Source organism: Gekko japonicus, unplaced genomic scaffold (genome assembly GCF_001447785.1).
Source record: "Gekko japonicus isolate JY-2015 unplaced genomic scaffold, Gekko_japonicus_V1.1 scaffold1202, whole genome shotgun sequence".
In the NCBI taxonomy this organism is placed as follows: Eukaryota; Metazoa; Chordata; class Lepidosauria; order Squamata; family Gekkonidae; genus Gekko; species Gekko japonicus.
Window position 1 is genome coordinate 155,443 of NW_015175394.1, and position 13,194 is coordinate 168,636.

Below are 13,194 nucleotides of genomic sequence, written 5' to 3' on the forward strand. Positions count from 1 at the left end.
CCTTGGCACAGGTTGTGGGGGGGCAGATTGCTCTGGTCCTGCTGCTGGGCCTGTCTGTCTGGCATTGGTAATGCACAGACATGCTACCTCAGTGCTGCTGCTGTAGAGAGATTCTTTGGTTTGAGCCAAGTTGTGTTGGTTTTGGGGTTTTGGGCACCCAGTTTGGCGGCACAGGTTGTGGGGGGGCACTTGTATGGTTCTTCTCTGCTGCAGTGTGGCTGGGGCTGGCTGGTCTGGCAAAAGTTTGCAAACATGCTCCCCCAAACAGTTTGCCCCCATCCCTCCATTGTTCTCTATGGTGGGAAAAAAAAATACTAAACTGCAGCAAGCTGGGATGGGGGCAACCTGTTTGGGGGCCCATAGAATTGGACCCCCTGGTCCAATCTTCATGAAACTTGGTGGGTATGTAGGGGAGAGGTTCTAGTAACCACCCTCCAAGTTTGGAGCTTACCCACTCCAAGGTCCATAGGATACAATGTTGCCGAATTGCCGCCGAATTTCGGCGGCAAACCGCGAATAAACTGCAGCAAGCTGATCTGGGGGCAACCTGTTTGGGGGGCCATAAAATTGTACCCCCTTGTCCAATCGCCTTGAAACTTGGTGGGCATGTTGGGAAGAGGTTCCAGTGAGCTCCCTCCAAGTTTGGAGCCTCTACCCCAAACCCCCTCCCCCCCAGCCCCCCGCAAAGTTTCAAGAGGATTTTTGCCATTGACTTCAATGGCCCCATTGGTTATAATGGACCCGAATTTTTCGGGAATTTTTTTCGGGATTCGGACAAGCTCATAAATTGCTAATTCGGGATCCCAAAAGCCGAAAAAAGCCGAAAATCGTTATTTTCGGCTTTTTTTTCGGTTCGGGATCCCGAAATGCACATCCCTAACCGGTGCACTAGTGCCCAGCAGCACAACCCAGTGCCAACCTACTAGTTCCCAGCAGCACACACTTGGAACACATAACAGTGAACTTCAACACCCCCCTCCCTCCTAAAACCAGCCTTCTAGAAATTAAAGGGAAGAAATATGGGGAAAGAAACTACTGGGGGGAAAGGTAAGAAAAGGGACTTAAGTTAGAAGAGAAAGCAAGAAGAACCTAAATGAAAAGCCCCTTCACGCGCACACACACCAGATCAAAAAGAGGGGGGGAGCGGAGGAAACAAGCAACAGCCTCACCCTCACCAACTCCCAAAAAAAGAGAAAAAGAAGGGGGGGGAGCAAAGAATGGTGAAGAAGAGAGAGAGAAAAATTCAAGTAAAATAAAGAGATTTTTTTAATAAACCAAGCAGAACCCACCACAAGCCCCCTCAAGAGAACCAAAAAGGAATAAGTTGACCAGGTTTTAAACCAACCCCAAAGAAGCAAAGCAGAAGGAAGGAACCCTTGGCCTCCCCACACATACAACCTACCACCAGACCCAAACAACAACAGAACGCCACAGAAACAACTGCAAACCACAAAACCAGAAGGAACTAAAACCTAAGAATAAAACCAAAGGGAACCAAAAAAGCCTAAGGCCCTTGGCCTCCCCCCCCCCCCCAACCTACCACCCACCAAGCCCAAAGAACAACTAACAGTAAAATAAGAAAACGTTTTAAAATGTTGTTTAGTCAAACCAGTCGTTGTCTTCACTCTTCTCCAGGCAATCAGGAGTTAGGCTCATAGCAGCAGCTGAAGCCAAAGACAGTGCACAGTCTGCAAACCTCTCTCAGCAATAGAGTCTAGCTCAGCCAGATCCTTGCTTTTATGCTCTTTGCCTAGGCACATAATTTTTTTTTAAAAAAAACAACAACACTAGACTTCTGTGATTGGCTAAGGAGCAGCGTTCCCCCTAACCTGAAATCCTATTTGCCAAATTGCCATTGCTCCTTCCCCCCTCCCTTCTGTTCCCGGGGAAATGGGTGAGGGAATCAAGGTAGTTACTTAGTTGGACTTCACATTTGAAGCCAGTAACCTTGCAAGTTGCAGACCTGCAGTGCAATGCCATTTGCAAAAGCATTGCAATGATTGGCTCTAACCCCCTAAGGTGCTTTTGCCATTGGGCTGCAGAGATGCCTCCTCCCCCTCCCTCCTGTTGCCCTGGAAACCAGAGCAAAAAGACGGGAAAGAGCCTTAGAGGAAAGAACTGAAAGTTAACTTTGTAGCCTTTTAAACTTCTCCCCCATCAACTATTCAGTTTGGTCGAATATGCCCGGAAAAAAGCCGAAAAAAATAGACTTAATTTGGGATCAGCTATGCCAGTAGCCAGTCAGATTCTCTGATCTGTATTCAGCTTTAAAAATACCTGGAAAATACCAGTCCTTAACATGTTCTTTTCTCACTCTGTAACAGTGAAATGGCAAGAATCAGCTACTCTGTACATAGCCCTTAAGTTTGAGAACTTAACATGTATGTTTGTGATTTTTAAAAATGTTGGCCAATAAATGAACAGTGGTATCTTCAGGAATAAAATGTCTCCTTTTTTCTATGTGCATTTAAACGTTGGCAAATTTTAAAAAATGCAGTACTACTGCTATTATTTAAAGAATGTGTGGCCTAAAAATGAATCTAAATGTTGCAATCTGTCCAATTCCTCATCCTCTGGCCAACTACTACATTTCCAGGATAACATGTAGGATCACTTAACCTGTTTCCTCATGTCATGCAGTTGCCTAGCCCAGTTCAATACCACTGGATAGTGGAAATGGAGAGAAACAAAACAGAATGATGTGAGAACAGTGAGTGATTCTCCATGTTACATGTGTGTGGCGGGGAGTTCACCATCAGAATGTTTCCTTGAGCAGCAGCCCCATGTTAAAAGTAATCTGCAGTTTCATACCATACTTTGGTGAAGCTTAGACATTTTGCAGACGCTGAAAGGTTCATTTCCTCCCCCCCAATAAACAGTAAGAAGAAACTCTCAGTGATCTATGGCAAATGGACAGAATGCTTGTGGTGTATCGATCCTTCGACTTACGAAAGCTCCAAAAAGAATGAAAGGCGAGGTGGCAGTGACCAGAAGAAACCCAAACCGGTAATCTTTTTTGATACTATCAACTACTGCATCCTTTTTGGAAAGATTGGCTGAGGTGGGTATTGGGGCACTGCTCTCTGGTGATTCCATTTCTGTCTGGATGGCTGGATGCCATCTTGTTCCCTGAGCTGTTTACCATCTACTTGGAACAGCTGGGAGAGACTGACTAGAGATTTGACATGAGATGTCATCAGTTGTTCATCTCAGTCAGGTGAGACAGTAGACGTTCTGAACCAGTGCTGAGAGACGGTTATGGCTTGGAGATAGTCTGTCCAGATGAGACTGGGAGTTTGTTGGTTGATGGACAGGCCAGTCAGGAACTCTAGATTTCAGCCTGTTCTGGACATGGTTGTATTCTCACATAACAAGCATATTACTACACTGAGGGATCTAATAGATCTGCATCTTTGGGTGGAGGCACAATTCTGTTTTTTTTGGAGCCCCCCAAAGGGGATTTTTTTAATTACATTTTTATAAACACTACAAACTACAACAGAAATAGGATAAGGGACTACATCTAGGGACAAGTAAAGATACCCACTAATACCTAAAAACCCAAGAGAGGAGATCTTTTAATCAGCTTACACAAACATCAAGTCTTAATTCCACTAGTCCCTTTACAAACTGACAAATATATCATTGTCTTTTAAAATTCTTAAATTCAACTGTTATTAAGAAATACCCCCAAGCATCTCAATTCAGCATTTTTAAAAAGCACACATCAGAGTCCTTCAGCCTTCACTTCTCCTTGCCCCGTCTCTTCCGCAACTTATAAGGGCTTTTAGGAACTGCTGCCCCTTTCTCTGAAAGAGAGTCCTTTCTGGAAGAATCCGAGTCCAGCTCGCCACTGGACTTACTGTCCCCCCCTTCTTTTTCTTCCTCCTCTGGCCCTCCCAACTGGACTCTTAAAAATTCCCGAGCTTTCAGAACAGAGTCAATCTTTTCTTTTTTATCTTTGATTTTGAAGGTTACACACCACTTTCAGGGGTACTCCAGATACTGCTTTCAGGATTTCATCCCTCACATGCCTCTTCGAGAATCTTACGACAATTTCCCCAGGCAGATTATTTTTCTTTATATATCCTGAATATGACCTATAGGCCACATCCATATCGCTTATCAACTGTTCCACCATCATCTCTGTCACTGGGGCCAGTATTTCACTCATCATTTCCTTTAGATTCTCACCCTTAGTCTCTGACATGCCCTGGAAGCGAAGGATCATATTAGCCTTTTCCATTTGTAATTGCAGCAGCAGATCTTCTGTGGAGACTTGCTTCTTTTCCAGTTGTTTCACTTTCTTCTTCACCTTTTGTGCAGTGGCATCCACTTTTTTCACCTTCTCAGCTGTTTGATTCATCATTTTCAGAGTCTCGTTTATCTGGTCTTGCTGAGCCGTGATACATTGAGTCACTTTGGTCATCTGTTCCTTGAAGTTATTCAACTGGTCCATTAGGGGGCGCATGGATTCTGCCAAAGTCTTTGCCCGCTCGTTGGTTCCTTCCGGTTTTGGGCTCTCAATTCCTTTCGCTTTCAAAAGTTTCTCCTTTTCCGGCCTCTTCCCCGCCATGTTTCTCGGATTGTTTACTTTCGCAAACTTTTTGAAAGTCTCTGAATATGCGTTTAAACGCTCAAACACTCCTTTTTAAGTACTTCTTAACAGTTTTAACCGCTTATTCTTCCGCTCCCCTCCTCATTCGCTCAAAGGTTCATGCGCTCGTGAGGCGTCCCTCCCTCGCTCGCCTATTCTCTATTGCGTAGTTAGGGTGGGGAGCATTCTTTTCTCTTTAATCAACGCTTAAACGACTCACGTTCATAAGCAGTCCTCGGACCTCGTATACTTTTGGTTTTAAACGCTCGATCTCCTGCGCTTGCCCCAGTTAGCGTTGCTTGAGTCCATTTGGTCTCTCAGCACGGAGAACCATCGGAACGGAGAGGCGCCTCAATTCTCCGGCATTCCGTCATCGAAGAGGCGACCTCTCAGGAGTTCCATGGCCAGAGTCCCTTCAACTGGGTCTCTGGGGGGGTGACGAACCTGCGCACCCCCTCCTTCGGCTGGAGCACAGCTTCACCCCCGGGAGGTCCGGGAGGTGAGTCTGCTCTAGCACGCCACCATCACCTGAAGTCGAGGCACAATTCTCCTTTGTGGTGCAAAGTACTCTGTCCAAGCTCAGCTGGGGCACCAGCTGTGGACCTTCCTTGAGAGGTGTGATCTTGGTCACCTTTGTGCTCTCTGATTACGTTCAGATTAGACTACAGCAATGTATTCTATGTGAGGCTGCCTTTGAATACTGTCCAAAAACTTTGATTTTATTCACCAGTGGGAACTGTAGGGGCCATATCTCGCCAATTATGTCTACTCATTTGTTTCCAAATGGAATTCTGTGTGGTGTCAAACTCTTTACGTAGTCTGAGAATGGCATATTTTGAAGTACTGCCTTCTCCCCTACATACTGTCCCGATGACTAAGGCCAGAGGCCTTAATCTGCATGCCTTCCTTTTCAGAGTTAAGGCAAGTGAGCTTTGACGCGCTTGCCTTGCAATGCTGATACTGTAACTTCTTCCCCACAGACATTTGTGTGGTATCAAATCTGTTGTGCCCTAAGCTCCTGATGTAGAGCTTAGAAGAAGAAGAGAAGCCCCACCTACCTCACAGGGTGTCTGTTGTGGGGAGGGGAAGGGAAAGGAGTTTGTAAGCCGCACTGAGACTCCTTTGGGTAGTGAAGGGCGGGGTATAAATCCAATCTCTTCTTCTGGTGTAGATGCTTATCAAAACATCTGATTTTTTTAAGTCACTGGCACCACACCTTTGGTTATCTCTAACTGCTGGCTTTTAATCGCTCTATCTCCGCTGTTTTTGGTTCATTATCGCTTTTTTAAAGCCTGCAGTCTTGCTGCTCTTCTTATCCTTGCCTGGTTTTTACTGCTACTTTGAATTACTTTATATCTGCTACTGTCTTCATTAGCCCATCCAATAGCCCAGATTAACCCGATCCCATCAGATATTGGAAGCTAAGCAAGGTCGGCCCCGGCTAGTATTTGGATGGGAGACCGCCATGGAATGCCAGGGTTGTCACGCAGAGGCAAGCAATGGCAAATCAGCTCTGAGCATCTCTCGCCTTGAAAACCCTACACTGTTGCCATAAGTGGGCTGTGTGACTCGATGGCACTTTCCACCACTGCCGTCTTTATTATTAACAGATGCTGACTTGTGTCGTGGAAGTCCACCACGACACTTGGATCCAGACAAGATGCTTCTGCGGATGCAAGCACTTTCGCCTGCAGTGTGTGATCTTCCTAACTCCTCTTCTCTCCCATGGCAGTGCCCCCCCACCCCCGGTATTCTGTTCCTTAGTGCCCCCTCTCCTCCAAGAACAGGGTTTCAGGGGTGAGGGCATTTGGGGCTGCTGCGGGAGAGAGGGGTGGGGAATCACGTTCCAAATGCTTGTACCAGTGGAGATGTGAGTTTAGATCCAACCTATCGTCAGCAGCCTCAGAAGAATTTTTGTTGAGGCCATAGGAAAGGAATATCTGAAAATAAAGAAATCGTTCTAGGGGAAGAGAAGGGCTGTGTCTTCTGCTGCGGAAGGTGTCTCCCAAAGAAAACACCGGGAGAAATCAAATCAATGCGATATGAGCTGGGCTTAGATACTGCTGGCATTGTTGATTACCTGTATGACAGTAGTCCAAATCCTTCAAATTGCCATGTTCTGTAAATCCCACTGGTTTCAGTGGGAGGTGAAGACACTCTTTCTGGAATGATGGCTGGGAGACATCTCGGTTCATACTTAGTAGCTGCTGCTACAGAGATTGATTCACATCTTACTGTCTTGAGATGCACATGATGGGATTGGTACCTATATGTTCTGGGACGATGCTATTTTAAATTGAAAAGCGGTAAACAGATATTCTGCTGTTAAGCTCATACGTTTCCTGTTCAGACTTTTAAAAACCCTCTAATGGATTCCCTCTGTGAACCATCAAAAAGTTTTCCATTTGGCCTCCCGCTTGTTTTGAACACTGCTGATCTCCAGTCTCTTTAATGGAGCAAAAATCAAATCTCCCCTCTTGATGAGTCTGTGTTTGGGGAGGGTTCCAGCTGTAAATCCGATGTTTACTGAGGAAGTATTTTTCTTGTCATTTCAGCAAAAATTGTGAATAAATAGCTGTCCTGTAATCATCCTCCTTGATATTGGAGAATTGAAGGAGAAAAATAATTTAGATAACAATCGCTCAGCACTGAATAATATTTTTTTAAAAAGAAAAGCTCAAACCATAGGAGGGGGTAGTATGCTGTACTGGTCTGGCAGGCAGCAGGAGGGTTGAAAGGCAGGGTCATGGGGGAGAGTGTGTGACACCATTGTAGTCAATGTTCCCTCTAAGCTGTGGAGTCTTGTGAGCAAAAATTCTACTTTCTAAGCTACTGGCATTAAAGTTGTGAGCAAGTGATTTGATTACTGCATAACTTAGTTTGCTCTGGAGCCATCCCTTCCTGAGCTAAGGCAAAAATGGGTGAGCCAGAGGCTAAAAACCCGTGAGCTAGCTCACACTAACTCAGCTTAGAGGGAACACTGATTGTAGTCACTACATAATTTGCTCATACAGCCTGTAAGTGACAAGGAGTAGCTCTAGGAATTGGTAGAAACTCTGTGGTGAAACCATATTGTTCTGGTGGTTCATAGAGCTATCCATTGTTCACTTCCGGGTTTCACCTGAAAGTGGTGTGCTGGCAGGATTTATTTTTCTCCTCCTGCCACTCGGAGCTGTAGCGGGCGATGGAGACTATCCATGGGAGACCTCCCACCATAACAGGAGGCCTAAAACAAAACTAAGAGCAGCACAGAAGAAGTATGCAAAACAAAGGAAACAATCTGCTCAACAATAAACAACCACAAGTTGTATCCTTATTACATTTTGATACAGTTGTTTAAGACCTGTGGTGGTTTATTGTGGAGCACAGATTATTTTCTTTGTTTTGCATAACGGGAGGTCTGGCAACCCGAACCGTGTACCAAATACAGCCTGTGGATTATGCTACCCTAGGTGTTTTTGATGCCTCCCCTGTACTGTTCATCCAGCTCCCTTCTGCCTATTGCTTGGAAATACATTTCCTGACAACAGAAGTTTCTAGTCACTGTTGATTATTGCAACAGCAGCGAAGAGAATGTGGGGCGGGAGAGAATAAAAGAGCCCCTCAAGTAAATAGCAAAGAAGCCATGGCCAAGGGGTGCTCTTCACCGTATCGAGATTCTTGACCTTCCATGTGACCCCCTGTGGAAAATAAGTTTGCTGATTGTGGTGGGTAGGGTGAGGCTGGGAATGGAAAGAGATGAATATGAGAGAAATAGTAAATGATGTTGCCATTGTGGAACTGATAGATTCCTGAAAGAGAGGGCCAAGAATGTTGAATCTGAGGCCCTTCATTGATATAACTCTCCAGTTGATTTACTGTGAACTGTCATGTCTTTGTGTCAGAGCGAGGATGCTGAAAACGATGAAGTGGATGATATGCCTGAGGTCCAAGAGACTGTGCAAGTCATACCTGGCAGTAAACTGCTTTGGAGGATAAGTTCAAGACCATCCAATTCGTCCCAGGTAAGTGTCTCAGCAGTTGGTGTAGCGGGTGGGTGCATGGTTTCATAGTGAGTCCAAGTGGTGCATTTCAGTGATATTTCTGTTTCTCTCTTGGTTTAAGTTAGAGATACCAAACTGACAAATATCTGAAGTCTGATACCTAGGAGGGACCCAGAGTGATCCATGGGTGGAGCTTGGCGGGATTAAGGGGATAGTACCCAGCACTAACGTGGAGGAGGCCATGCACCCAGCGGAGTGCAGCCTTGGCTGTAAGGTGTTATAGCCTGTGTACTTGGCCAAACGGTAGAAAGTCCCCTGGCCCCAAGCAAAATATCCATGCAGGAACAAGGGCAAACACAGATCAGCCCAACACAGCCACAGCTATTACTGTGTCACTGGTGCAAATGAGAACTAAAAAGTCATGATCTAAATAGATGTACAGGTTGTTCACTCATTGTTGCCATGGTTCCTTGGCTTCACTGGTTTGGGGGCGGGCCCCTGCCTGCCTTGCTGTGGCTCCTTTGGTCACTCGCTGGGCTGAAGTTGGTCAGTAGGTTGGGTAAGATCAGCATTAGCCCCATTTGCACACAGCAGGAGGGGAGTGACGGTTCCTGGGAGGGTCTGTGGATCAGTGGAAGAGCCTCTGCTTTGCATGCAGAAGGTCCCCAGGTTAAATCCCTGGCATCTCCAGTTAAAAGGCCCAGGTAATAGGTGATGTGAAAGACCTCAGCCTGAGACCCTGGAGAGCTGCTGCTTGTCTGGGTGGATAATACTGACCTTGATGGACCAAGGGTCTGATTCAGTATAAGGCAATTTCATCATCTGTGTTCCTGCCGCTTGAGTTTCCTTGCTATTTCTTGTTGTCGCATGCACACAGAGCCATTCCCGGGGGATTCCCATAGTACTCATGTAGTAAGTAGTTAAACAATAAGAGACAGCCCTTCATACACACTTTTCTTCATTATTAGTTGAAATAAAATATCTCCACTGGCCAGGAGAGGATAACTGGTAGTAAACAGGCTTGTTGACGATTCTTTTTTATGAAAATAGGGGTAAACACAAGAATCCCCACCTGTTAGTCTTGAAAAGAGACTATCCATTCATTCAGTGTGTGCATGTGAGAGAGAATCTCTAAACTTTTCACTATTTTTAAAAGTCTTACCAGCTTGGAATTAGAGAAACACTGTCATTAACCCCCAATTATGAGTTGCTGGAGGTATGGGGGGGCGGGGCACATGACGAAGCCCCGACCCCTGCTTCCGGCCGCCCCGCTTCCAGCCCTCATTTAGCCAGGAGGAGGCAGGAGAAGAGGGAGGGTAAGTTGCTTCCTCCCTGCCTCTCCCCACCCCTGCCTGCCTGGGGCCAGGGAGGGCTTTTGCGGGGCTTCCTTGCACTCCCGCCGGCCTTGCAGGTCCACCGCCGGGCCCCTCATGGGGCTCGGCAGTGGAGCTGCAAGGCCGCCGGCGGCAGCCGGGACCGTTGGGGGCGGGGTGTGTGGCCTTATGACACACTTCCGGTGATGCCAGGGGGTGTGGCCTTATGACACACTTCTGGTGATGTCAGGGTGGGTGGCATATGCTAATGAGTTCCCCTAGCTCTTTTTCTACGAAACGACCCCTGGTTTATTGTAAATGGCGGTTAAACAGTACAGCAATCGTGTAAACAGCTACGACTTGAGTTGCTTGACTGTGCAATCCTGTACAGAGTTACTGCAGTCTAAGCCCACTGATTTCAGTGGATTTAGACTAGAGTAACTCTGCCTAGGATTATATGTTGGCCAAATAAGTTTAATATTACTACCATCATTGTCTGCCTTGTTGTTGAGAAGGAACAGTCGCCAGCCACAAACCAAGATGTTGATTTCTTTTAAGTTCTCTACATGAAGTCTTGAGAGTATGTCATTTGGATGTGTTTCATTCTTTCCATGTATAGCAGCTGGGGTCGTCTCATCTTTTTGCCACCGTCTCTTCAATGGAATTTTAATCAGTGGTCCATAATGAGGATGTTATACTATCTAAGCCAGTGTTCCCCAACCTGATGCCCATGGGCACCATGGCGCCCCCCCCCCAGTACTTCCCTTGGCACTTGAGAGCCAGTTTGGTGTAGAGGTTAAGAGTGCAGCCTCTCATCTGGGAGATCTGGGTTTGATTCCCCACTCCTCCACGTGCAGCTGCTGGTCAGTCACAAGTTCTTTCAGAGCTGTTCTCTCAGGGGCAGTTCTCTCAGAGCTCTCTCAGCCCCACCTACCTCACAGGGTGTCTGTTGTGGGGAGGGAAAGGGATTGTAAGCCACTCTGAGACTCCTTCAGGTAGTGAAGGGCGGGGTATAAATCCAGTCTCCTCCTCCTCCTCTTCCACACACTGCGCTTTTCAGAAAGCAGTTGAGGCCATTGTAAGGCAGGGCTTGTTCTTGGATGCCCCCCATTCAAATGAAAACACTTGCCACTGGAGGATCATGAAAACCGGTAAGCACCTTAGTATGGGGGTCCAGTCCCCCCCCTTAGGCTGTCCTTCTTTCCAGGAGATGTGAGGAGGGAGGTATTCCATTTGGCTGCTTCTCCTGTGGCAGCCTCTTCTCAGAACTCTAAAGGAGTCCACAGGTGGGGACCCCTCATCTAAGTCTTTGCTGGCTTCCTTGCTGGGATCTTGTGTAAACATTTGCTGTTGTTGTTTTAAAATTGATCTTCTTTTGTAATTGATACTGACTTTGTTACCTGCCTTAGGTCTCAGTTGTTGAGAGAAAGGCAGGCCCCTCAGTATTTTACGTACATTTAATAAAATAAATTCTCCCACATGAATAGCACTGGCTAGAGAAATGTTCAGAGTTGCTTTCAGTTTTGTAATGAAGTAGCCCCTTTAGAGTGAGGTTGTTGTTGTTATTATCTTATGGCATTGTGTGTAGTATAGCCAAGAGATCCTAGGATTGCCTGGCAGCTAGAAGTTCTAGCTCTTTTAGCATTATTGCCTACTAGGTGGTGAACTAGACTTGTTGTAAGGCGTTTCAGAGGTGGTTTGCCATTGTCTTTCTCTGCGTGACGACCCTGGTATTCTTTGGAGGTTGCCCTTCCAAATACTAGCCAAGGCCGACCCCTCTTAGCTTCCGAAATCTGACAAGATTGGGCTAGTCTTCTGTAGGTTTGGAATGGATGTTGGGATTTGTCTTCCCATTGGCAGTTGAGTTATTTATTACATACCCTATTGGCAGAGAGAAGTTGCATGTAGATTCTGTCTTGCTAGGGGTTTTTTTGCAGCTTGCACGTTTCTCTTTGCTGCCTTCCCATTTGTGTGAAGCTGATGAGTATTAGTAATAACATATCAGCAAATAAGAGGGGTCTGAAATAAATTTAAGTGGATTATTGCTCACAAGCTGTGCTGGAATACCAAAACTGATAAACATGTCCTTCAGATCTTCTTCGTGGTCTCTGTGCTTCACACCAATGGGGTTTAGTGCGCCTGCGCTGACCTGACCGGTGCTGTAGCAAGCTATGTTTCAAAGGATTTTCGCGCGAGTCCCACTGAGCATGCGCAGGAACCCCAGCGCGCATGCCCAGAGGGACGGGCGCGGAGATCCCGCCAGTTCTCTCTCTACCGCCGCGTTGAAAGGACCTTTTTGCCTTTCCTCCTGACCGGATAGCTGTTACTGCCTTCGGGCCTTTACCTTATTCCTTTGTTTCTTAGGATCATCCTCCGTTTTATTTTCTTTACTTCAGTTTTCTTTAAAAAAAAAAAAGAAGAAGAAGAAAAACGAGAACTTTTGTTTTCCTGAGGGGAATCTCCTCAGGCCTTCGGGCCTTCCCCCCCCCTTCCCTCTTCACTTTTCCCCGGCATTTGTCTCTTCCCACCGTATGGAAAAGAAAAAGAAGAGTCAGAAGTGGGGCTTTTTCAACCGCTGTAAGAAGTGTGGAAGTAAATTGGCCCCTCCAGATGGCCATGAACTTTGTTTGTTCTGCTTAGGCGAGTCACACAGAGCAGATACTTGTAAGCATTGTGCTAAATTTTCTAATCAGACGAAAAAGAACCGTGCCGCACGGTTAAAGGTCGCTCTGTTGGAATCCGCTCTTCACCCGCCTTCTGCTATGGCGGACCAACCTTCTACCTCACGTGCTGCCGTCGATACCGGAGCATCGATACCGACAAGATCGACATCGAAGGTCGCTTCAAAACAGTCATCTAAAGGCAAGTCTGGAAAGGAACATGCCACTAAAAAGGACAAGCAGTCCAAGTCTTCTAAGGAGGGTAAGACCGGGCCCCCTGAGGGCGTTCCTTTGCAGAACCCGCCACAGTTGCTGCCGGAGTCTACGGCTGCGTCGACATCGAAGGATGCACCGATACCGACAGAGGTGCCGATACCGGAGCCACAACCTCCGTCAATATCACCTGGCCTACTGGCTTCATCACTAAGCCAACAAATGCCAGAGATCGTCGATATCGATACGGCGGAACTCATGAGTCACTCAATAGCGTCGACATCGAAGGATGCACCGATACCGACAGAGGTGCCGATACCGGAGCCACAGCCTCAGTCATTATCACCTGGCCTACTGGCTTCATCACTAAGCCAACAAATGCCAGAGATCGTCGATATCGATACGGCGGAACTCATGAGTCACTCAAT

The 13,194-nt window shown here is 46.6% G+C and overlaps 2 protein-coding genes across 3 annotated transcripts in view; both read left to right on the forward strand.

The window, feature by feature from the left end:
• Positions 1–13,194, forward strand: part of OSBPL2 (oxysterol binding protein like 2) — a 152,062-nt gene that overhangs the window by 122,836 nt on the left and 16,032 nt on the right. For both annotated transcript variants that reach the window (XM_015425669.1, XM_015425668.1), the window contains 2 exons: positions 2,880–3,006; positions 8,482–8,601. In XM_015425669.1, coding sequence (XP_015281155.1) covers positions 2,880–3,006; positions 8,482–8,601 — 247 coding nt within the window. The remainder of the gene's footprint in view (positions 1–2,879; positions 3,007–8,481; positions 8,602–13,194) is intronic.
• Positions 11,035–13,194, forward strand: part of LOC107122548 (neuronal acetylcholine receptor subunit alpha-6-like) — a gene marked incomplete at its 3' end in the record, with an annotated part of 6,199 nt that continues 4,039 nt past the window's right edge. Inside the window, 3 exon segments of the mRNA XM_015425664.1 lie at positions 11,035–11,044; positions 12,587–12,730; positions 12,851–13,075. Of these exon segments, the coding sequence (XP_015281150.1) occupies positions 11,035–11,044; positions 12,587–12,730; positions 12,851–13,075 (379 nt within the window).